This window comes from Aedes albopictus, chromosome 1, assembly GCF_035046485.1.
Source record: "Aedes albopictus strain Foshan chromosome 1, AalbF5, whole genome shotgun sequence".
NCBI lineage: Eukaryota > Metazoa > Arthropoda > Insecta > Diptera > Culicidae > Aedes > Aedes albopictus.
This window is the reverse complement of record NC_085136.1, coordinates 235,180,197-235,207,056: the sequence shown is the minus strand read 5'-3', so window position 1 is coordinate 235,207,056 and position 26,860 is coordinate 235,180,197. Positions and strand designations below refer to the sequence as shown.

The 26,860-nt window shown below is 45.4% G+C and overlaps 1 protein-coding gene across 1 annotated transcript; it reads left to right on the top strand.

Moving 5' to 3' along the window:
- The first annotated feature begins 9,312 nt into the window (after nt 1–9,312).
- Nucleotides 9,313–14,676, top strand: LOC134291310 (uncharacterized). Its single transcript, XM_062858891.1, has one exon. It carries the CDS (start codon nt 9,313–9,315, stop codon nt 14,674–14,676), a length of 5,364 nt encoding a protein of 1,787 aa, XP_062714875.1.
- The last annotated feature ends 12,184 nt before the right edge of the window (nt 14,677–26,860 follow it).

Below are 26,860 nucleotides of genomic sequence, written 5' to 3'. Positions count from 1 at the left end.
AGTAAATACATGAAATGTCCTGATTTTCTATGCTTAGCCTTATAGACGATGTCCCGACGCAGGATGTTGACAAATGGGCTGAAAAGGAAATTAAGCATGCGTACCAAACAACCTAGGACCAGGGTTGGTAACCATCTGTTTCGTCACCGACCAACGACGAAAAATTAAAAAAGTTCGTCAGCTAATAAAACTCCGTCACTTGCATCATCATCAGCGACCGACAAAGAAACCACGACGAGGATGAACCAAAAATAAAACAGGGAGGGTATCGCGCCACTTGGGCGGTGGCTTCTATATTCGTCTGTTTTCTGTTGGCGGAGAGTAGTGTCAGCCCCTTGGTCGATGATGAATTTAATGATGACAGATGTTGATGATTGTATGTGTTTGTAACAGATGTATTTGACGAAGCATAATTGTTGATGACTTTAGCTGTTTTGTTTATTCAGTCCGTACTAGATCGTTGACGATTAAAGTGATAAAAAAAAACACGATCGGCGTAGCAATTATTTTGTTCGTATCACGAATCCCGGGAACGGTAATTGTCCGGTTGGTCGTTCCGGTCGGTAGCTCTGGTCCACTGTGCTGAGATTCCCAACAGGTTTTGGGCTCAGATAACGCGAATAAAGTGTCCGATCGAAGAGACATTTGGTGGATGTGATGTCAATTACAGTTCGAAGTAATTGAATACAGTTCGCCCGGCGGTGGCGTTTGAGATCGTTGTTTATATAGCGAGTTCTGTGGTATGAAGCGTTGGAGACAGTGAATGTTGCCGTGAGAAGTGCCGCTGGCAATAGGTACTACTGAAAAACGGGGTACGGACGTGAGTACGGACTTGTGAAAGTGAAGTGAATTTTGTTTGAGGAGGAGCGGCCATAGCTTAATGTATAGTTGCGCCGAGTGTTGCATCAGAACCTTTCACAATAGCCAGTAGCGGGGTGAGAGTGTACGGCGTGCCTAGCCACAAAGCGTGTTTGTGTGAAAAAGAGTTGAGAAGTTTTGTAGGAGCGCCACAGTGGTCTAGACGGGTGATTTTGTGCGACAAAAATTTTCGACATGGCAGAAGCTAAAGTGTCGTTTGATCGGTTGAGTGATGTCAACTGGTCAACGTGGCGGTTCCGAATGGAGTTATTATTGATGCGAGAAGATCTATGGATGATGGTAAAGGATCCCAAGCCAGATCCAGCGCATGTAACCCCAGCGTGGAGCAGGAAGGATGAAAAGGCAAGAGCGTGTATTGGCGTGGCGCTAGAAGATAGTCAACTTATCCACATCATGGAAGCAACAACGGCAAAGGAGATGTATGAAAAACTGAAGGGCTACCATGAGCGAGGATCTCTGTCGAACAAGATCCATGTTCTACGGCGACTTTGTTCGATGCGGCTGGAAGAAGGTGGAAGCATGTCGAATCATCTAGTGGAAGCCTCGGAGTTGGTGCACCGTCTGGCCAGAATGGGAGAGTCGCTGAAGGAGCATCTGGTCGTGGCGATTCTTCTATCAAGCTTGCCAGAGTCGTTCAACCCGCTCGTGACCGCACTAGAAGGACGTCTGGAAGATGATCTTAAATTAGATTACGTGAACGGAAAGTGTCTGGATGAGTGGCGAAGGAGAAGTGAAGAGCGGATACTGAATAATATACCCGAACAAGTAATGAAATCGACAGTGCAGTCTGAAAATCGGAGAAATGTTGCTCGAGTGTGTTATTACTGTGGACGTGAAGGACATTTGCAGAGAAACTGTCCGGTTTTGTTGGAAGAGGTGAAAAATGACGTGAAGAAGCAAGTAGAAGCAAAATCAGCAAATGTGCGACCTTCGGATCCGGAAAGTGACGGTAATGATCGAGGAGTATGTTTCACTTTGACAACTGGGAGTGATGCTCGGAGTGATACAGCAGGAAGATGGATTGTCGACACCGGTTGCACAAAGCACATGACTAACTCGGTAGAAAATCTTGGTTGGTGGAACCCTTGTGCAAAAGAAGTGATACTGGCGGACGGAAATAAAGTGAGAGCAAGAGCAAGAGGAAGCGGAGAAGGAAAGATTGTTGGAGTTGGACTGAATGAAGATCCCGTTGAAGTGAAACTGAAGGAGGTGTTATATGTGCCAGGATTGTCCAGAAACGTGTTGTCAGTCAGCAGGATTACAGAAGAAGGGTACACTGTGGTGTTTCGACCGAGAGATTGTTGGATTATGGATGGTAATGAGGTGCTTGCTGTAGGTAAGAAGAACGGAGGACTGTATTATCTGCAGTAGTAGGTGCGGTTTTAAATCAGGAGGAGTAAATAGCAATCAGGTTAGAGCCAGGAGGAGTGAACGTTGAAGCACCAAGGGCTGCACTAAGGAGGAGTGTTGGCGGAGAGTAGTGTCAGCCCCTTGGTCGATGATGAATTTAATGATGACAGATGTTGATGATTGTATGTGTTTGTAACAGATGTATTTGACGAAGCATAATTGTTGATGACTTTAGCTGTTTTGTTTATTCAGTCCGTACTAGATCGTTGACGATTAAAGTGATAAAAAAAACACGATCGGCGTAGCAATTATTTTGTTCGTATCACGAATCCCGGGAACGGTAATTGTCCGGTTGGTCGTTCCGGTCGGTAGCTCTGGTCCACTGTGCTGAGATTCCCAACATTTTCCACTATAACTCTGTCAATTTTGAACCAATTGACTTGAAATGTTGTACACGGGTAGATACTATACCTATCTCACCACATTCCAAAAGTTGTGTCAATTGGTTCAAATTTGACTGAGTTATAGTGGAAAACAGACGAATATAGAAGCCACCGCCCAAGTGGCGCGATTCCCGAGCTATAGTTTTCGTCATTCTCTTTTGTCTCCTTTTGCAACGACGAAAAATGAACACGTTTTCGTCACATGGCATCCGATTGCAGACGAAAGGCGAACCAGTCAAGCTTTTATTGACGATTTAGCCTCGGTCTTTCAGAGCTGATGAATTAGCTCTGATGGTATGCTTGTTGCGCTGCCAATCTGAAGGTTTTTGGTTCGATTCCGAAAGAAGGCGGGTTTCATTTTTGCATTTTTTTTCCTGGTCAGCCAATCCCGTGAGGCTGATTATTCGTTCGCCTCCCCTGTTCGGTGCAAGCCACTCAACGAAAATGCCAATAAAGAGAAACGACAAAAATTTTTCGTCGCGACCAGCAAACTGACTGACGGTGTATGAAGAAAAATATTCAAGAGCTGCTGACTCAGGGACGCAAACTTTTTATTTCCCGTTGTCGTCAGTGATTATGCTTCAGCTCCGATGACTATTAACAACCCTGCCTAAGACCCAGCGCTTCACAGCAACCTGAGGATAATCAAGCCAACTGTGAGCAGATGGACTGACAGGCAAAATAGGAAATAGCAATTACACGGTCCTTGATGATTTTGTGGCTATATCGGTCTCTTTCTACTCATAGTATAAGGGAGTAGAGATCAAAGTGGATAATGAAATGATAGATATGATAGAATTCGCTAGGTAGCGAACAAGTGTGAAAATTTTATAGAAGGTGAAATTAGGCAAGTAGGCCATGTATTGAACGAATAGGGTTTGGGTACTAGTAGTGGACCCCCTAAGCCATCGAAATTTACTTCTGCGGCTCTTTAGCTATGTTGAGATAGTGGATTGTTCCAAAGTGGATTTTTTTAACAAGTATCGCGTGCCCTCTTTATGTTAGGACCGTCAAACATACAACATTAATACATTATTCCAGTGAAATACGCATTTGAAAATACGCATCGATGTAGCCTATAATGGACACCACCGGGGTCCATTATAGGATTTTTTACAAATATCTTGGCGCCTATAGTGGACCCCCCATTTGATTTCCATGTTAGCTGTCACGTCGCCGACAGTGCCTATAGTGGACCCTCCCTGAGTGTGCGTATAGTGCACCCTTTTGAGTGTTTACATTCATAAAATAGTTCAAATAACCGATTGTTTTTCGCCTCCAAACGTCATCACCCCACCGCAAAATCGCTAGCGTAGAACGATCAACGCGCCATCATTTTTCGAATGTTGGAGAGCACAGGTACCCTTTTCGCGGTGTTGCTTCTCCGTGAACAACACCGCGAAAAAGGTACCTACACCCACCACTATTTGAAATATGGTGGCGCGTCGATCGTTGCAGTTTATCGTTTGACAGTCAATGGCCACTGGGTCATTTGTTTGCCAGGAACTGCTGTGTAGCAATGTAATTGATGTTCCCCCGGTGGAAGTTGCCTGGAAACAGTTGATTTTGGTATTTATATTTGAGTTTTTCTGAAGGGGGTCCACTATAGGCGCAGGGTCCACTAATAGCACACAACCCCTACATCGAATGCGTGAAACTTCTGCCGTGCGACCTGTGCTTTTAAACAGATCAGCTTGGTTGATAGTTTATACCATCTTACCAAGACTGGAAAAAGTTTCAGGCACCCGACTGCCTATGTATTGTCCTGTTTTCATCACAAATTCTATCGATCGGTAGCTTTTTCGGAATTCGCACTCCGTTCATAGGGGCACAGAGAAACAGACGTCACACTCTCATTGCTTCCCATCGATCACCTTTTTAACGGTTGATTCAAATATTCGGTAGTAGGTCGATCTACCACTCGCGACGCTGGTATCGTTTTTTCTCCTGTTTGGCGTTTGCTCACTCCCGCTATCTAGTGCCGGCCCGGCCAAACACAGTACGTTTAGCATTGGGCGATTACGTTTTTGTAACGATGCTTTTCATTGAAATTTGTTCTAAGTGTTACGTCTGTTTCTCTGTGATAGGGGTATGCCTATATCGCGGAGTGTTCTTCCTATTATTGCAGACTACATCCCAAATTGGACTATCACACTTTTTTTGATACGCCTAAAAAGTGTGATACAAGTGCACATTTGCCTCGGATCGTCTCGACGTATTCGGTGCACTTATTCCTCTATTCACAAGGAATAAGTGCACCGAAGACCTCAACTCGATCCGACGTGGTCCTGCGCTGCAATCACACTTTGAAGGTTTGTGCACACTATTGTGTCAGTCCAATTTGGGGTGCAGTCAGCAATAGCTTCTTCGATCTTATAGGATAGAACATTTTTCTTTTTAAGCCAAACTTTTTATATCATATTCTGGTTTATATGAAACTTTTGCCAGTCTTGGTAAGGTGGTATCAACTACCAACCAATCCGATCTGTTTAAAAGCATAGGTCGCACGGCAGAAGTTTCACGCATTCGATGTATTCGTTCAATACATGGCCTACTTGCCTAATTTCACCTTCTATAAAATTTTCACACTTGTTCGCTACTTAGCGAATTCTATCATATCTATCATTTCATTATCCACTTTGATCTCTACTCCCTTATACTATGAGTAGAAAGAGACCGATATAGCCACAAAATCATCAAGTTAATAATACAGTTGACTCTCTACATCTCGATATTGAAGGGACCATCGAGATAGGGAGAGATCGAATGAAAGAACCAATTTGTAATGCACACTAGATTGAAAAATCGTCCGTAACTAGGAAAACCCGTCAACAAACAGATGTCAGATCCCCTTCCCAGAATGTTTTGCACCTAAGAAACGAGATCTAGCAACCTGTAGAAATGGGCATATCGACATAGGGTATTGGTTCCCTTATTAAGCATGTAGCTCCCATTTTCATCCTACGAAAAACAAAGGATTGAAGCGCTATTTGTTTTGTTTCTTATTTTTGTATTTTTTGTTAGAAGTGAGCACGCATGAAAACAAAAAGAACGGAATCATTCGGTGCCGTAATCGCTTGTTTTCGAATAGGATGAATATGGGAGCGTGAGATTACTGATGGCACACATACCCTATGGAGAGAAAATCCAGAGCAAATAACTATCGAGATAGCATCGAGATAGAGAGATATCGAGATAAGGAGATATCGACATGCAGAATGGTAAAATGTATGCAGATTGAAGGGACTGGCCAAATTATCGAGATAGGGAGAGATATCGAGATGTAGAACATCGACATGTGGAGAGTCGACTGTAGAATACGGTCAATAAACCAGAATATGATATTACACGGTCCGACAATTTTTTTGCCCAGCTCCAAATTTCACTTTTTCTGATTGCTCCCGATTCTAAACTCATAAATCTGAAGTTTTGAACCTCCCCCTCCTGGGAGAGGGGAGGGGCATTGATTTGAAATTTTGAAAAATCGAAAAATTCCGATCGTCATTTCGGCTAAATGCACGATATCAAAAAAGGAAAAGGTTGACCACGGAGCTTAAGGGGTTGTGCAACTACCAACAAAATTTCTCGAAGATCCGCCAAGCCATTCTCGGGAAACGGTGTTTTCTCCTCATCTGACATATTCTAATCAGTTAATTCATGACAAATTCTGATCATGCAGAGTTGGGTCAGATGCAATTCTATATTAAGTTATCCATGAACTGTACTACCTAAGTATTCCATCAAACTGAAGCATCTCAAATTAATGTTTGACCTACTTCAGATGATATAATATAAAATATCGTCACGCAAACATAATCGCCCAATGCTAATTACGCTGTGGTACGCAAACCCACTGAGTAGATGGCGGTAGTGAGCAATCGTCAAACAGGAGTAAACACGATGCGAGCGCCGTGAGCGTGCGATTTGCGAACTATGGAATATTTGAATAATCCGTTAAAAAGGGAAACGATGGGAAGTGAGTAGAGTGAGACGTCTGTTTGTCTGTGAGCTCACATTACTACCTATATGCACACTATTTTTATTTCGCTGGAAACCAGCAAAATTTTGCTGGTTTTTGACAAGCTGCACACCAAAATTTTTAAAATGCTTCCAGCACGCCAAAAATCAGCAAAAGAAATTATTGCTGAATTTCAGCACAACTTTGCTGTTCAACTGTCAAAATTGCTGGATGGTTCAGCAAGTTGAAAAATAATTGCTGATACTCAGTAATTTGTATTGCTGAATGCAATCAGCACTCCAAAAATCAGCAAAGTTTGCTGATTACCAGCAAACATATTTTGCAGTGTGGGGCCGCTTAATGCGTTTTCGCCATTGGCGTTTTTCAATTGACACCGATTTGGTTTGTCGTTGATGTTTCCTTTTTGTGCTGTGATTGTGAAGAGTGTTATCCTGTCTAGTTTGAGTAGTCGCTACGGCTAGGAAACCTAATTTAGCCTATCTAAACAACAGCGAGACTGGGGTCTCCAGTTAGTCTAGTGGTTAAGGCTATGGATCGCCAATCCGGAGACGGCGGGTTCGATTCCCGGGTTCGATTCGGGAAAATTTTCTCGACTCCCTGGGCATAGTGTATCATTGTACTTGCCCCACAATATACAAATTCATGCAATGGCAGGCAAAGAAAGCCCTTCAATTAATGAAGTGCTCAAAAGAACACTAAGTTGAAGCGAGGCAGGCCAAGTCCCAGTGGGGACGTAGAGTCATTAAGAAGAAGAAGAAGAAGAAGAAGAAACAACAGCGCTTCGATGCATGGCTTTGGTTCAATTTTATATTTTGCCTCTTTCAGAGGGACAGCCGAAACAGATTCCGCCACTACCGGCAGTTCCTTATGTGCTATTAGCCTACTTTCCTTGATATCCAACTAACAATTGCAAGTCACAAACAAGCAAGCTTGCTGAATTGTTGCTTAATAATGGTAATGATAGCTGAACTAAATTCATGCTCTACACATTACTGTTTAAATGATTTTTCAATTGAGAAAATAGTCAATGTTCGACTTTCCTCATCGGTATCAACAATGATAAATTAAAACACTTTACAAAAGTTTAACAAGAAACTTATTCGACAATCATTCATTGCTTAACAAAACATTTGTCTGCATCTTATTAAGCTGATGTATCGATAAGCATATGCTCCTGAACAATGTGCTTTTCACTTGTCAAATAAACGCCTTCAGCCCGTCATAGTTTGACTCGGCACTTTGTTCGGATTATGGGATAAATCATGGCTAAAACTCTTTAGACAACCTAAAGAACCAAAATTTTAAACGAATCACATAAAATAAAACAGAATAGAATTATGTAGTTTAACATTGAGTGCCAAGAGACGTAATCAACGTAAAAATGAGGCATTTATTTATTATTATTAGTCTGTAACATGATATCTTGTACCTTGATTATTATATTTTTTATTTTTCGCAGCAATTCGATTGTGCGAGACGCTTGGATCGATGCATTTGACATTTCAGTGCTGTCGTGTTTACTGAATATTGTTCCCACAGTCGCCTAGATAACCAAATCGACACATTTCAAGTATCCCTAAACATCCTTATGCACTATTTATTGAACATAATATCAAGATTCCATGACAAAAACATGAGTATATTACCTGAACAGATGCTGTGAATGCACCATGTCCAAGACCATACCGCCCCACATGTTGTCATACATTTTTAAAGATCGATATTTAATAATAAAAATAAAAACATATTCATATCGCAATTAGTTCGTCTGGAAACAATATCTTCAATAAGGACCAATACTTTTTGGCCGCATTCGATACAAGTTTTCTCACCGTGCTATAAAAATACTGACAGCGAAATCAGAATGGAAAACACGTGTTTTGAGCTGAACAGCTGTTGAAGTATAAGGCGTGGTTCAGTTGATTACTACGTGCTGTGCTAATTCACCACTGCTGAACACAAGTTCAGGAGTGATCATTATTGAGTCATGGGAGGAATTTGTTTTGCTTCGGGTGCTGCATCTCACCATCTCTAGGATGGCGCAGATAGGAAGGCATGCGGCTGGCAATTAACAGGTCTCGAGTTCTCGAGTTCCAAGGAGAAGACCCTCCTTGGACAAAGGTGGAGCGGAAGAGGAAGAAGAAGGGGAATCCGCAGGTAGAAGCGCAGGTCGCCAAGCCAAGGCGTAGGAAGGCAGGTGCCAGGCGCGAAAAAGGTGACGCAATCGTTGTTGCGTACGCAAGATATGTTTTTGCCCACTGTGCGTAACCGGCGTTACCCACCCTATTTTTCTTCGCCCAATATTCGCTCATCCGCCTCTCCACACACCAGCTTACGCGCCAAATGTAGGATGAAGGAGAAGGAAAACTACCACGAGTCCTGCGCAGAAAATCTACCTCCACCGAGATGCGTGGAGACCGCGTTTGCAGACAGGTTTCGACACGCAACACGCAGAAGCAGCATCATCAGTATTTTTCAACCAGTGGTAGCAGCAACACGAAAAGTAATAAAGTTACAGTTTAAGTTTTTAATGTGAGCCAAGTAGTTTTTCTGGCCTATCCGCTCTATCACTACCGAAAGAACTACCAACGAACGATCCGATCCCGAACATATTGGTCCTAACGAACCGGATCCAGTGTCGTGAAAAGTGCCAAACCGACAATGCCGCTGGAGCATTCACCGAAGAAAACAACGAACGACCCCACGAATGGTACCGTCAACGACCAAGCCAACGACGTAGTGAATTTCCGAATGCAGCAAAACGCTTCCGATCAGCACCAAACGGAAATTGCCGCCGATACCACGACGATGACACGCATCAAGTCGTTGTCACGCCAACGACATCACGTGCTGAACAAAGTGTTCCGCATCAAGGAATCATTGGATCGCCAACTCGGATTGCCTGACCTGGAAGTGCTGCTGTGCAATTTGCAGTCGGCATACGCGGAATTTGCCGGTTTCCACAGCCAGATTGTTGCCGTTATCCCGGACGAAGCGATGGAACAAGAGGAAGAAACCTACGTACGATTCGAAGCCCTGTACAATGTGACGTTCGCTGGAGTGAAGAAACGCATCATGAATCAACATGTCCAACCAGCTCCACAAGTTGTCATCCATCAGCAACCTTTGAAGGCGCCCATTCCAACGTTTGATGGCGACTATGCAAACTGGCCTAAATTCAAGGCCATGTTCCAAGACGCCATTGCGCTTTCACGTGATACTGATGCGGTTAAACTGTATCATCTCGACAAGGCGCTGGTGGGAGCAGCTCAGGGAATACTCGACACGAAGACGCTGAACGAAGGTAACTATGCCCACGCTTGGCGTATTCTAATCGACAGGTACGAGAATCAACGGATGATAGTCGAGACTCACATCCGTGGTCTCTTATCGCTGAAGAAGATGACGTCCCAATCCAGCAAGGAGCTCCAACGCCTGGTCGACGAGTGTACGAAGCACGTCGAGAGTTTGGAATACCAGAACCAGCAACTCCTGGGAGTGTCCGAGCTGGTGGTGGTGTACCTGCTCACATCCGCCCTAGATGATTCAACGAGGTTGCAATGGGAGCAATCTCTAGCATCGAGCACCGATTTGCCAGCATACGAAGAAACGGTAAACTTCCTAAAATCCCAGTGCAAGGTGCTGGAAAGATGGGAAGCCGCCCGTTCAACAACGACTACGAAGACAAACTCCGAACCGAAACAACCAACGACGAAGCCGAAGCTTGCTAGCCAGCAAGTGCACGCAGCGGCAACATCGAACCAGGAAACGAAGGACAAGTGCGACTTTTGCGGCGGTTTTCACTGGAATTACCAATGCAATAAGTTAAACGCACTGTCTGCCAGCGATCGAATGGAGAAAGTGAAAGCAGCGGGCATTTGCTTTAATTGCCTGCGAAAGGGGCATCAGGTGAAGAATTGCCCGTCGCCAAAATCCTGCCAAAAGTGCCAACGTCGGCACCACACACAACTGCACGACGATGATACCAATGTGACACCGGAGTCCAAATCCACAGCAGCTTCAACCATCCCTGAAGACCACCTGGAGCAGACCGGCGAGTCTGTTTCATCCGCATCGAAACCTATCCCGACGAGCGAGCATCCGGTGTCCACCAGTTGCTCGTGCCAAAACGCCCAGTCACCGAAAACCGTTTTGTTGCTCACTGCGGTAATCTTGGTGAGTGATGAGACGGGCCAACAGCAGAAGTGCCGCGTTCTTCTGGACAGCGGTTCCCAGGTGAACTTCATCAGCGAGAAGATGGCCAACTCCCTTGGCATCCGAAGACAACCCGCCGGTGTGCCGATCGCCGGCATAAACAACATTCGAACGACTGCTCGTGATAAGATCGAGGTAAGAATTCATTCTCGTTGCAGCGAATACCACACCAGGTTGGAGTGCCTGGTAATTCCGAAAGTGACCGGAACCATCCCGGCCAAATCCATTGACACCACAAATTGGAACATCCCTGCGGGCATTCAACTGGCCGATCCGACTTTCTTCCGGGCCGATAGCATTGACATGCTAATCGGAGCAGAGCTGTTCTTCAAAATATTGAAGCCCGGACACATCATTATCGAGGAACGATTGCCAGAGCTCCGAGAGTCACACCTTGGGTGGCTCGTAGCAGGTGCAATTCAAGCCGACCCATCATCAGACAACGTCCGATACTCTCAAGTGGCATCGATCGAGGATGTCGCTGATTCAATTCACAAGTTTTGGGAGGTTGAAGAAGTACCGAACGCCACATCGATGTCATCTGACGAACAGCAGTGCGAAGAACATTTTGTTTCGACGTACTATCGCGAACCGAACGGAAGGTTTGTGGTTCGACTACCGATCAAGAGCAACGTCAACGAGTTGGAAAGCTGCCGTTCGCTAGCACTGAAGCGTTTCTACATGCTAGAGAACAGGCTGCAGCGGAATCCCGAACTTAAGGCACAGTACGTAAGATTCATCAACGAATACCACGAGCTCGGTCACTGCCGAGTGATAGATGAGAAAGACGACGACGCAAGCCAGAACACGTATTATCTTCCACACCATGCCGTTCTCCGCCCTAGCAGCTCCACGACGAAGTGCAGGGTGGTATTCGATGCGAGTGCCAAATCAGCTGAAGACCACTTGTCCCTCAACGATGTTCTGCTGGTAGGACCGGTGGTGCAGAGTGAGCTGTACGACATCTTGCTACGTGCTCGAATGCACCGGTACGTTTTTTCGGCAGACATTGCAAAAATGTACCGGCAGGTTCGTATGCATCCCGATGACACCCGATTCCTGCGAATTTTTTGGAGAGACGATCCGACGAAACCACTGACGGTTCTGGAGTTGACAACCGTCACTTACGGAACTGCATCCGCTCCGTTTCAAGCAACAAGGTGCCTGAATCAACTCGCTGACGATGAACGACAAGAATTCCCCTTAGCAGCGGATATCGTGACAAAGGATTGCTATGTGGACGACATCCTCTCTGGTGCAGACACACTGGAGGAAGCCATCGAATCGCAGTGCCAACTGAAGGACATGCTGTGCAAGGGTGGTTTTCCAATCCACAAATGGTGCTCCAATTCACCGGAGCTCCTCGAGCGAATTCCCGAAGCCGAGAGGGAGCATACGACGAACATCGAAGACAACGACATTAACCAGGTAATAAAAATTCTTGGTTTACTCTGGGACCCATCAACAGACGAATTGCTACCGGCCGGAATCCCAAGGTCGGCAAATGAAGACAATCGACCAGCAACGAAGCGTATCATCTACTCCGAAGTAGCAAAACTTTTCGACCCGCTTGGATTGTTTGCACCCACCATCGTTCTCGCAAAGTTGCTTGTGCAGCAGCTTTGGCGAACCCAGAAGGGCTGGGACGATCCACTTGACGACAATACCAATCAACAATGGATCAAACTGAGGCAGTCGTTACCATTACTGCGAGAATTTCCGATTCCACGCCAAGTCACCGTCAATGAAGCCATATCGTTTGAACTGCACGGGTTTGCTGATGCCTCCAATGTGGCATTTGGAGCGTGCATCTACATTCGCAGCATCCAGTCCGACGGTTCTGCCACGTCACGTTTGCTAACCAGCAAATCTAAGGTGGCACCACTACGAGAAGTATCCATCCCACGCAAGGAATTGTGCGCCGCGCTCCTGCTTGCTCGCTTGTTGGTAAGAGTACTTTCGGCCATTCCGACGAATTTTCAACGTGTGATGTTATGGTCCGACAGCGAAATTGTTTTGGCCTGGCTGAAGAAGCACCCCGGCCAACTAGAAGTATTCGTTCGCAACCGAGTTGCAGAAATACAACGTCTTACTGAAGGCCATCCGTGGAACTACATCCGATCATCATCGAACCCAGCTGATATCGTTTCGAGGGGACAGTCACCCGTCGAGTTAGTCACTAGCGCTCTTTGGTGGGATGGTCCCACATTCCTTGAAGCGCCGGTTCTCAACATCGAGGCACCCGAAGAAATTCCCGACAGCGAACTTCCAGAAATGAAACCCAATACCGTGGTAACAATGGTTTCGTTCCAGGAGCAGTATCCCGAACTAACGAAGTATAGCTCATTCCGTACGTTGCAACGAGTCATCGCATGGGTTTTGCGCTTCAAGAACAACTCTCGTAAGAGGATATCCGAACGTGTTCTGGATCGACACTTGACCGTTAGCGAGCTGCGTCAATCTCTGCTGGTCATTTTGCGCGTTGTTCAGCAGGTGGAGCTGGGCGACGAAATACGTCGAATCGAATCCAACGTTGCGTGTAAGCGGTTACAGGAGCTTCATCCGACCTTCGAAGACAACCTTCTACGAGTGGGTGGAAGGCTCACCCAGTCACGATTGCCTGAAGCAGCAAAACATCAAATCATCCTGCCCAACAAAAATCCAGTCACGGAGTCGCTGATACGAGCATTGCACGAAGAGCATTTGCACGTAGGACCTGCAGGACTGTTGTCAGCCTTGAGACAGCGGTTTTGGTTGTTGAACGCCCGTTCGACAGTAAGGAAGGTGACCAGGTCATGCGTCAAGTGCTTCCGAACAAATCCATCCGACGTTTCCCAGCTGATGGGAGAGCTACCGAAGCAACGCGTGACACCATCGCCGCCATTCAGCGTCACCGGCGTCGATTACGCTGGTCCAATGCTGGTGAAGCAAGGATCGTATCGACCGAAGGTGGTCAAATCGTACATCGCCGTTTTCGTTTGCATGTCCACTAAGGCCGTACATCTTGAGTTGGTGTCGGACTTGACAACCGACGCTTTCATCGCTGCTTTGCAACGCTTCGTAAGCCGCCGGGGAATTGTGTTGGAGATGCACTCCGATAATGCAACAAATTTTCATGGCGCTCAGCATGAACTGCATCATCTCTACGAGCTGTTTCAGAAGGAGCATGAAGTCGACCGCATCGTTCGATATTGCCAAACGAAGGAAATCGAGTGGCAGTTCATCCCGCCTGACGCACCAGAATTCGGCGGTTTATGGGAGGCCGCCGTCAAAAGCACGAAGAATCACCTGAAAAGAGTAATAGGAAATGTTACTCTGACGTTCGAGGAAATGGTTACAACGCTGTGTGAGATTGAAGCGATTCTCAATTCTCGCCCACTATTTGCCGTTTACAACGACCCAGCCGACCCCGAAGTCATCACGCCGTCGCATTACTTGATCGGCCGTCCAATGACGGCAATTCCGGAGCCGACCTACACTGACGTGAAGATCAACCGTCTGTCCCGTTGGCAGCACGTTCAATTGATGCGAGAGCATTTTTGGAGAGCCTGGTCCAGGGACTATTTGTCGAGTCTGCAGCCAAGGAAGAAGAACAAAATGGAGGTCGCAAATCTGCGGTCAGGTATGATAGTACTCATCCACGACAAGAACCAACCACCGCTACATTGGAAGCTTGGCCGTGTGACGGCCGTGTACCCTGGACCCGACGGCTTGGTACGAGCTGTTGATGTGTTCAGCGAAGGATCCACTTTTCGTCGTGCTCTCACGAAGCTGTCAATCCTGCCTATCGAAGATAACAAAGCCAACTAGATACAACAAATAGTTTGAACCGAAGGTCCACCGGGGGGGTGTATGTTGCGTACGCAAGATATGTTTTTGCCCACTGTGCGTAACCGGCGTTACCCACCCTATTTTTCTTCGCCCAATATTCGCTCATCCGCCTCTCCACACACCAGCTTACGCGCCAAATGTAGGATGAAGGAGAAGGAAAACTACCACGAGTCCTGCGCAGAAAATCTACCTCCACCGAGATGCGTGGAGACCGCGTTTGCAGACAGGTTTCGACACGCAACACGCAGAAGCAGCATCATCAGTATTTTTCAACCAGTGGTAGCAGCAACACGAAAAGTAATAAAGTTACAGTTTAAGTTTTTAATGTGAGCCAAGTAGTTTTTCTGGCCTATCCGCTCTATCACTACCGAAAGAACTACCAACGAACGATCCGATCCCGAACAATCGTCATCAAGACCGAACAGTCGAAATACTCGGACGTCTTGAAGGCGATGAGGCGCGACGCCAAGCTCGAGGGTCTTGGAGCCGATGTACGCAGTATCAGACGTACTCGTACGGGCGAAATGATCCTGGAGCTTAAGCGCCAGAAGGATCACAAGGGCGCCGCCTACAAGAGGCTGGCAGAAGAGGTCCTTGGAGATGGAGTGGAGGTGAGGGCTCTTACGCATGAGGCGACTCTGAAGGTCAAAGACCTAGACGAGATCACCGAAGCGGAAGAGCTCGTCACGGCACTGCGGCAACAGTGCGATGTTCAGGTGGCCGCCACAGCCGTCAGGCTGCGGAAGGGGCCAGCAGGGACACAGATAGCTCTGGTTCAGCTACCTGTGGCGGATGTTAAAAAGTCCGTTAAAGTAGGGAGTATTAAGGTGGGCTGGTGTGTTTGTCACCTGACATTCCACGAGCCACCTGAGGTTTGCTTCAGGTGTCTGGAACCAGGACACAAGTCGTGGGACTGCAAAGGCCCCGACAGGCGCAAACTGTGTAGGCGATGCGGCGCTGAAGGTCATAAGGCCCAAAGCTGCACGAGTCCGCCCATCTGCATGATCTGTACCGGGAAAATCTCGAAAAACAGACATGCGATGGGTGGTCCAGGGTGCCCGGCCTTTAAGAAAGCCGCAGTGAGCAACAAATCACAGTGCAGGTAACGCAGCTGAACCTGAACCACTGTGATGCGGCTCAGCAACTGCTTTGTCAGGCGGTTTCTGAGTGGGAGACAGATATCGCCATCATTTCGGACCCATACCGAGTACCCGCCGGCAACGGCAACTGGGCCTCGGATGGGACCAGGAAAATGGCGGCGATATGGACGACGGGTAAATACCCCGTGCAGGAGTTGGTGTCTACTACCTATGAGGGCTTCGTGGTCGCCAAAGTAAACGGGGTCTTCTTCTGTAGCTGTTATGCGCCTCCGCGGTGGCCGATCGAGCGGTTCACGCAAATGCTGGACCGCTTAACGACCGTGCTAACAGGGCGAAGGCCGGTGGTAATAGCGGGTGACTTTAATGCCTGGGCTGTGGAATGGGGAAGCCGTTTCACGAACCAGCGGGGTCAGATCCTGCTAGAAACACTGGCCATCTTAGATGTCGACTTGGCTAACGTCGGTAGCAAGAGTACCTATAGTCGAAATGGAGCGGAGTCAATTATTGACGTGACCTTTTGTAGTCCTGGCCTAACAAGTAGTTCGAACTGGAGAGTAGATGATGGCTACACTCACAGCGACCACCTGGCGGTTCGCTACAGTATCGACTACAACAACAGCAGACAGCGGATAGAAGAAGAGGCGGCTAGGCCAAGGCCAAGCCCTCGTAGGTGGAAGACATCATACTTCGACGAAGAGGTATTTAGGGAAGCGCTCCGCCGTGAGCGAAACTTACTCGGTTTAGACGGCGACGAGCTGGTAGCGGTGCTCTCACGTGCGTGTGATGCGACCATGCCTAGGAGAGTCCACCCTAGAAATGGGAGGCCACCGGCTTACTGGTGGACCGACGCGATTGCGGACCTGCGCCGCGCCTGCCTACGGGCTAGGCGGCGGATGCAGCGAGCACGATCAGAGGAAGAGCGAAACGAACGGCGGGTGGTGTTCGCCGCTGCAAAAGCCGCGCTCAAGACCGAGATAAGAGCAAGCAAGAAGGCCTGCTTTGAGGGTCTCTGTCAGAGTGCCAATACGACCCCGTGGGGTGATGCCTACAGGATCGTTATGGCCAAGTCGAGAGGTGTGATGGCTCCTACAGAGCAATCTCCAGAGATGTTGGAGGGGATCATTGGAGGACTTTTTCCGCGTCATGATCCTAGTCCTTGGCCTCCTTTCGTAGGACAGCCGGGGACTGGGGCTGGCGATGAGGAAAGGGTCACCGATGTGGAACTTGCGGGGATAGCTAAGTCCCTTAGCGTAGGTAAGCCCCAGGTCCGGACGGAGTTCCGAACCTGGCCTTAAAAGTAGCTATTGCAGAAGCTCCCGAGATGTTCAGGTCTGCTATGCAGAAATGCCTGGACGAGGGAGTTTTCCCAGAAGCTTGGAAGAGGCAGAGCCTGGTACTATTGCCAAAGGCGGGGAAACCACCCGGAGACCCGTCGGCATATAGACCAATATGCTTGATTGACACGGCGGGGAAGGTGCTCGAAAAGATCATCCTCAATAGAATGTTGAAGTTCACTGAGGGCGTAAATGGTCTCTCGAGCAACCAGTATGGCTTCCGGAAGGGGAGGTCCACCGTAGACGCTATCTTGTCGGTTACAAAAACCGCCGAGAAAGCACTCGAGCCTAAGAGGAGGGGAATTCGCTTCTGCGGGGTAGTGACTCTGGATGTAAGGAATGCGTTTAATAGCGCCAGTTGGGCTGCTATTGCCGATGCGCTCTTGCGTCTGGGGATACCGGAGTACTTGTACAAGATTCTCGGAAGCTACTTCCAGAATCGCGTACTAGTATACGACACGGAGGTGGGTCGGAAGTGCTTTCACATAACCTCAGGAGTCCCGCAAGGTTCCATCCTGGGTCCGGTGTTATGGAATGTCATGTACGACGAGGTGTTGAGGTTAGAGTACCCAGTGGGAGTGGTGATTGTCGGATTTGCCGACGATATTACGCTCGAAGTCTACGGTGAAACGATCGAGGAGGTGAAGTTGACTACCGACCACTCGATCAAGGTTGTGGAGGCGTGGATGCGGTCCAGAAAACTGGAGCTGGCTCACCACAAGACAGAGGTGACGGTTGTTAACAACATGCAGTCGGCGCAGCAGACGGAGATCAGTGTAGGAGAATGCACTATCCTGTCGAAGCGCTCTGTCAAGCACTTGGGCGTGATGATCGACGATAAGCTTACCTTCGGTAGCCACGTCGATTATGCCTGTAAAAGAGCCTCCACAGCTATTGCGGCACTGTCCCGGATGATGTCCAATAGCTCAGCGGTGTACGCCAGTAAGCGCAAGCTTCTGGCTAGTGTTGCTACGTCCATACTTAGGTATGGCGGCCCGGCGTGGGGTACCGCGCTAAGTACTGAATGCTACCGACGGAAGCTGGAAAGTACTTACAGGCTTATGTGTCTGAGGGTTGCAAGCGCGTACCGTACCGTGTCACACGACGCTCTCTGTGTCATTACTGGTATGGTGCCTATCAGCATTCTTATCAGTGAGGACATGGAGTGCTTCGAAATGCGCGGCACAAGGGGCATACGCAAAACTGTCAGGATGGCCTCTATGGTCAAATGGCAGCGCGCGTGGGACAGTTCCACCAAAGGAAGGTGGACCCATAGGTTGATACCGAGGGTAGATAGTTGGATTAATAGGCGCCATGGGGAAGTTTCATTCCACCTGACACAGGTCCTTACAGGGCATGGTTGCTTCCGACAGTATCTACACCGTTTCGGGCATGCGGATTCTCCCGAATGCCCAGTGTGCAATGGTTTAGAGGAAACGGCGGAACACGTGTTGTTCGTGTGCCCGCGTTTTCGCACAATGCGTGACCGCATGCTTGCCACATGCGGGGAGGACACAACTCCGGACAACTTGGTCCAGAGAATGTGTAGGGATGAGATTAGCTGGAATGCCGTTTCAACGGCAATCACCCATATCGTCTGGGAGCTACAGAGGAGGTGGCGCGTGGACTCGGAGAATGGCTAGTCCAGATGCAGTACAAGAGGTGGTCCAGGGGTTCGAAGTCGGCTTCGTAGGTCATACCGGTGCCCTGCGGTCGAGATCGACCCTTACAGCGATTAAGTGGCCGCGGAGAGGAAGTCCCGGTAGTGGTGCTGTCGTGGCGTCGGTCTACTGGGTTGGATCTGAGCCCGCGGTTGGAAAGGGGTCCCCGGCAAGGGTCGGGGTAGGTGAGACCCTGCTGTCTGCAACCTACGGGTGCATCTGATAGGGCCTGAAGGGTAGTGATACCCTTCCTTTGCGGGCAGGTCAGATCGGGTTGCACGTGGGCATCAGTTCTTGATGTCCGCTCAGCAGTAGGGCGCGGGCGGGGTTGACCCTGCCCGCCTTCCGAGGACAAAGGGAGTGGCGAGGACCACTCGGGAAACTGGCTAAGCGCCAGCATGCTACCGTGATGGACTCTCCAGTGCGAGTCATCGATGTTCGTTACTGCTAGGCTACGGCAGCTAACCTTGAGAATGCGATATGCACTAGCCCCTCTCTGAAGCAATACCTTCTTGGTGGTTCCGGAGAGACGTAGGGTTTGGCGACCATAGGAATGTGTTTTAGTGGGTCGAGGAGAGAGTAGTCCTGGCTTCTACCGGCATTGTAGAAGACGGCCTCATCCCCACACTACCCTAACCTTCCTGTTAGGGTGTCTGATGAGCAGATTTATCCCCCTATGGTTTAGAAGGAAAAAAAAAAAAAAACACACAGACATCATCACAACTCGTTGAGCTGAGTCGATTGGTATATAAGACTAGCCCCTCCGGGGGCTCTATCACAATTTCGTTTTTGGAGTGAACTTATAGCCTTTCGGTACACCTTGGTGTACGAGAAAGGCATAACACATTTCGTTGCTATAGTGGAAGGATAAACATGAATTAACTTGAAAAAAATTGACTTTGTACCATTAACCCTTCAGGACGCGCGCTTTTGTAAAAAGTACAACACGCCCAAAAAACCTCGCTGGTCGTATACAGCGCGAGCGCGGTGCTGTTTCGGTTGCCTGATGGCGCGCGTCCTGGAAGGTTAAACTATCTTTTATCGTGTGCGAACTTTTTCCCCAAGTATGGGGCAAATGTTCGCATTGAATTACTTGCATTAAAAGTTTTATTACTAGAGCTACAAAAACAACTCGATAAAATGTTTTGAAGGTTACATGATAGGGAATCGTTAAGCAATAAAAAACAAAATTATTGTCTTTCCGCTTAATAGTCATTTTGTGGAGACTGTTAGGTGCGAACTTTTGCCCCACACTACTTTATAGGCAATTGTAAGCAAATTACCTCATACAAATGCGAAAGTAAAAGTAATTGTCTTATTTAGAAAGTCAAAATGATTGACCTATTGGAGACTGTGACAATAGAATTGTGAAATCAAAAGTGAAAAAGTTATTGTGGAAAGAAAACACTTTCAAGGGGTTGCCGGTAATGAAAACGTAACGTATCTTGAAAACTAACGGAGTTACGAATTCAGCGTCTTCGACAAAGCTATTCAGATCAGCATTTTCTACAATTCTTGTGAGGACATCAACCTTGTATCTTGAAAATTCAAAAAGTAAATTTTCTATCTCACTTTTAGGGGGATTGACCATTTTTACCAACAGGTTAAGGAGAAACATCAGAGAATACAAATATGGCTGCCACAATGGCCGACTCACGTTTTCAAGAGCACCAATTTTAAAAATTCGTAAACGAATGTGCTCCATTTGGACAAGCTGCCACTTTTTGCAAGTGAGCAAAGCCAGGATAAACAAGTGCGGCTTGGTTCGATGCTTCGATCGTCAGATTTGTGCCTTTAAAGTTTGTATGCAAAATTTTAATTGGATTTCTTGATGTTTCATTAAAAGAAACACGTTATTGTAGTGAAAAACTTCCTCCAAGACACCATGATGCTAAACGGCATGGTTAAATCAGCAATTGTGCCATATAGTAGTTGGAGTCTTTGCGTGCAATATGTATAAGAAATCTTCAAAACATCATTTCGTAAAAACACCGTTTCCCGAGAATGGCTTGGCGGATCTTCGTGAAATTTTGTTGGTAGTTGCACAACCCATAAAGCTCCGTGGTCAACCTTTTCCTTTTTTGATATCGTGATATCGAAATGCGATCGAAGAACCTCGGAATTTTTCGATTTTTGAAAATTTCAAATCAATGTCCCTCCCCTCTCCCAGGAGGGGGAGGGTCAAAACTTCAGATTTATGAGTTTCTAGTCGGGAGCAATCAGAAAAGGTGAATTTTAGAGCTGGGCAGAACAAAAGTTGATTTCTTGTCGGACCGTGTTATTTTTGACTAGACTACGAATCGGGCATATGCCTGGTTCATTAAATGCCTTTCTTTTTGAAAAGAAGCCTCCCAAAAAGTGCCCACTGAATAATACAGCGCGTCCAGAACTAGGAATTAGTAAAAAAAGTACAGAAAATTATTTGTAGGGTATCTGTACCAGTTATCGCACTACCTAAGATGAACTATTTCTACAAAAATTAGAAGAAGACCGTCGAATGTCATCGATATGTCAAATGATTGATTAGTTTTCATACTTTACAGGAAAAATATAGAAACAGGTCCAAAACTACTTTTAGTATTTAATACGGCGTGTGCCGTAACACATATTTTTTAATTTGGGTTCCACTTCGCACTATTTACATGCATTCCTTATAGGATTAGCCATAACTGGTACACTGGTAGCTGTGCAAAATAGCGATTGCAATTTGTATGAGAATTAGTATAGAAAAAAAATTTTTAGCATTTCTTTTATAAAAGGTTTATTTATCTTTTCTCAAATTATATAGTCAATGATGTTAATGAATATGTTTTGGATGTGCAGAACAACTTGCATAGACCGCAAAGCGATCCGACACTTGACAAAAGTTATAACCTACAGATCGTCTGGTGGTGCTTATCAATCATAACATAGAATAAAATCTTAATTTTTGGCTCGAATTACCAACCACATTTTTTTGTCACGACCGTCGGATCATTATACTCTTCTCGGCCATACTTTATAATGACGTTGAAGTTCATGGTTTTAGACAAAATTGAACTTATCCTAAAAATGCAAAAAAAGTACGTTTTCTCATACGTTTAGTGGTATCATCACAGATGGGTAGTGTTTATCAGCAAGAAAGATGTTTGGCATTTTGTTCTTCGCAATCCTAGTCAGACTAGTCAAGGCACTCAGAACATTGAATAGATGACCTGATTGTTGAACAAATATGCCAAAGGGCTTGATGCTAAAATTTACTACCAAGGAGGTTTTAAGGGGGTTAACACGGAAAAAGTCAGAAAATGTGTGAAAAATGAAAATAAATTATTTTAACGATATTTTTCTATGAAAGTTCAATAAATAATCTTTGTATTGAGGGCTTCACCTTTTATGTTTGGTATTCCATCCCTGTGATACATATACGCGATTTTGTCCGTCCGGATTCTAAATAGACATTTACGGGGGCAAAACCAATCGCGCCCAAATTTTGCACAGTTGTTTTAGACGCTAAAACGAATCGGAAAAGCTTTGTTCCAAATATTCGACCAAGTATCTTTAAGAACACTATGGAAGTAAGTAAAAAGAAAATCGGGTTAAGTACTGTTCCTTTCAATTCTACTAAGAATTTGCATCCTTTGACTGATACGTATTTTAACCTCAACTGTAAGGTCGTCTCATACATGACTTGACTGTCACATACGAGACATTGAAGACGACCTTACAGTTGAGGTCAAAACACGTATCTGTCGAAGGATGGAAATTCTTAGCGGAATTAAAAGGAACGGTACTTAATCCGTTTTTCTTTTGTAGCAGGTATTCCACTAATACGCCCAGGTTCATCATCATCACTATACGGAGATGAACCAGCCCCTGGCTGACAATCTCGATAATAAAGATAATAATAATAATAATCATCACTATGGAACTAATTTACAAATGGCACATTACAAAAAGGCGTCGAAACGTTGTAACCTCACGGTAGAATGTGTCATATTCATCATATTACACTTCACTTTCCCTGTCTGTGGGCGAAAGGAGCGACGACGGGCGAGCGAGCGCGCGCGGAGCAAGTTTGGCTTGCTACAAAACCGTATTGCCTCGGTCGGCGGTCAACTACAGTACTGAAGGGGGTTAGTAGATGGTGATCACAGAGGCTGTGTTCTGCCTCGTATATTGTTCTGCACACGATCGGTTTGAGTGGCTATCACCGCAAATAGGTAAGGGCAATCAATAGATGCTGTTGTTGTGAAATAACGTGGAGATATGCCGGACTAGCAAAGTATTGTTTCGATTTTCTGGACAACGATCACCACATGATGCTATTTTTTTGTTTGTGGTGTCGTCAGACGACTGGCTAAGACCGGTCACGGTCCATCTCGCCAATGATACTATTTATAGTCCAACATATATTATAATTCGTGATCGCCGTATTGCATTGAATCGATGGGATGATCATGCAGTTGATATAGAGTCGTACTGTGGGTTCAGATCATTAATCAGGGTGGTCAAAATAGATTATGACTAACTTCACGTTAGGTGTGAACAGACAACATGATCGGTGTTATTTATCTCCAATTCTCTTGTTTTACTTGAATAAGAGCAGTTTTACCCACACATATTTGAATTTCTTTGAGTTACTTGAAATACTCATGAGACATAAATGTTCTTTTTGTGTATATTCTCTACATAATTATAGATATGGTCTTCTTGAGAAGCCTTACATTTGCTCATTTGACTCAGTTGGAGACGATTCATTTATATCTATCTATCTATATCTATCTATATATATAAAAATGCAGTGGCATACGTGGGACCGCGCATAACTTGCGACCGGGTGGTCCAATTTTGGTCGTCTAAGTTTTGTTTGGTTAGTTTTCACCCAAGGAAGGTTTATGAGGCAAAAAACATGGGAAAATTTAGAGTTTTTGAAAATCGGGTTTTCATGCATTTTGAACAAAAACTTGGGCTTGGCTAGGGACTTGAAACGTCAAAAAACGCAGTAGGCAAGACAAAGTTTGCCGGGGACAGCTAGTTTCACATAAAACCAAAGTTTCTTCTCATTCCATCTTCAAGAAGTTCCACCTGGAAATCTGGAATCTTTTAAGATGAACATTCTCAAGGAAATAGGGTGACAAAGGTTTGTTCTCTTCGGCATGAGGGGTTTTTGTCGGCCAAATTGCCTGAAACATGGTCATATAACTCAGTTTGATTGGAAAAGATTTGAAGGCCAATTTGGAGTTCAGTAGGTTTGAAAAACCCTTCCATGACGAAGAGTGCAAAACGGCCGAAAATACGTAAGTTCCCCTATTTCTGAAATTTCTTCATTAATTTTTTTCTGAAATTGTTTTAAGAATTCCTCCCGAACTTCCTTTTCAGATTCATCAAGGAGATTTATCTGGAATCCCTGAGAAGTTTTATCTGAGATTATTCCTGGATTTTCTTTTAGCATCCCACCTGGAGTGCTCCATGAAATTCCCGAAAAGCTGCCAGAAAGGAATTCCAGGAGAAATCCCAGAAAAAATGTGGTGCCTCGGATTCACAGAGTCCCCCCCGGGTGTTAGGGCTTATAAACCGAAAGCCCCTTCTTCTGTGCATGTGCCTTTTCTGATCCGGATCATGAGGAATCTCAGAAGAAATTTGAGGAAAAAAAAAACTCTGGGAAATCCTAGAAGTCCACAAGAAATCGTAGAAAAAACTCGTAGAGGAATATCAGAGCAAATGTCTTGATGAACCCTAATAAATCTCATAAAAAAAATTAGCATAGATCTCTGAAAAAAAGAACTCAGAAAAAAATTGTGGATCTCAGAAAGAATTTCTGGTGGAATCCTAGAAAACAAAATCAGGACACATCTCAGGAGAAATTTTAAAGAAAAGCTCCAAGAATTATAGCAGAGAATTTGAGAGAATCCCAGAAGAAATGTTTGGAGGAACCACAAAAGCATCTTCAATAAATCACATAAAAACTCCAGCAAACGTTTCTTCTTGAGGAATCTCGGAATCACCTTCTGGAAGAATCCCAAAGAAAATTTATGCAAGAACCGCACAAGAAATTCCTGAATAAAAAATCAGAAATATTACATGAGTGAGTGAGTGATTCCTGCAGAAGTTCCTTCTGTGATTGCTACAGGGATGTTTAAAAGGCACCTCCAAAAATTCATCATGGAGATTACTCAAGAATGCGTGCTGAGTTTCCGCCAAGATTACTTCCTATGATTCCAACAGGAATTTCTTTCAAAATTATCAAATAATTTCTTCACAAAATCACCCAGGGTTTATTTGCCGAATTCCTCTAGTGATTTTTCTCTGAATTCCTCTTAGTATTCTGGAAATCCTCTTCAAATTTCTTTGAGAATTCCTGTTGGTCCTGAAATGGTACTGTGGGTTTTCCGAGCTTTCGTGGTGGGAATTCTACAAGAAGTGTTGCTGGAATTCTTCGAGCAATAAGAGCAAAAAGCTGCAGAAATACCATCTAGAAGTGCTTGAGAATTCTCAGCAACAATACATGGAAAAATCCTGGTAGAAGTGCATGAATGAATCCGTGCAGGAAAGTCTAAGGTTATTCCGAGATAAATTATTGGAGGAATCCTTGGGAAAATCCCTAAATGGACGACCGAAGCAATTTGCGGAGGAATCGTAGGAGAAATCTATGTAAAAATTCCAGAAATTTTCAGGATAGGATTTCTCAAAAGATTTGGGAAGCCTGCTGGGGTGTCTCTGAAAACTCTTCCTGGAATTACTCAAGGGAATCTTTTGTAATTCTTCCAGAAATTTCTGCTATGAATCCTTCAGAGAATTTATGAAAGATAACTCTAGGAATTTCTTATTGTATTCCAGTCATTACTGCTGAGATTGCTTCAGGAACTCCTACTGATTTTTTTCGAATTCTTGAGAAATTTCATGCATTTTCAGCATCTCCAATTATTACTGTTGAGAATCTTCCAGTAATTCCTGGATGATTTCCGGCAGGTGGGAAACTCAGAAAAAATCCTGAAAGATTCAAGTCTGCAATTTTTAGACGAATCCCAGTAGCAGTCCAGTAGCAAGCCCAGCAGTAGTTCCAAAAATAATCTGAGGAGGATTCCTAGTAGGAGTACTTTGTTTCTAAAGAAATCCATACTGGTATCGCTGGAGGAATCCCAGCAAGATTTTTTAGTGAAAATGCCAGAAGAGTTTTTGGAAGTATCCTTGCAAAAATTGCAGGAGCAATCTAAAGAATACATTATAAAGGAATCATTGGAACTACAGTCGGAATTTATGAAGGAATTTCGAGAGCAATTTCTGAAAGTATAGATACTGATAGTATAAATATCACTGGAAGAACTATTGCAGGATTTATTAGAAAAATCCGTGGAGGAATTCATGAACAAATACTTGGAGAAACCACTTGACAAATCACAGGAAGAATTCCTGGAGGAACATCAAGTGGACTCCCTGGAAGAATCCTTGATGGTATCAGCAATCCCAGTAGCAATTTCTAGAGGAACCCAACAGGCATTCCGGAGACAATGCAAGAGAAATTTACGTTCAACAAATGCCTGTTGGGATTATTTTAAATATTCTTGTTGGGATTGCTTCAAAGGTGTCTGCAATAGTTCCTTTACATATCCTTGCAAGGATTCCTTCAATAAATTCTGGAGGAGACCTATTATCATCCCAGGTATTTCTATAATATTCGTTCCATGATTCCACCAGGGATTTCTCCAAGGACTCATTAAAAAAATCTCTTTACGTTTTTTGAGATGCAGGCTCTGTTCCACCTGTACCGTTATTCCAATGATAAAAAAGCAGAAGGAGGTGTATTTCATAACAACACCAATCTAGTCGGGGCAACTGACAACTGATCAAAATGCAAGTGACGTGAAATACGTCATAAAACACTCACATACTTGCACTAACGTTCTGTATACAGGAGCTGCAACGCGATGGCGATGACGATCATATGGCAAACTCGTTTTGACATCGATTTTGACATTGACAGTGATTTTTAGGTGGGTTTTGCCCCAACCAGTAAACATCCAACCATCGAGACAGCCCATCTAACGAGCTCTCAACGAGCTGTGGCCGTTTGCGACTAGATTGGTGTTCG

Bases quoted from the DNA above. Each gene is read 5' to 3' on its own strand.
- LOC134291310 (XM_062858891.1), top strand. From the start codon at position 9,313: ATGCCGCTGGAGCATTCACCGAAGAAAACAACGAACGACCCCACGAAT.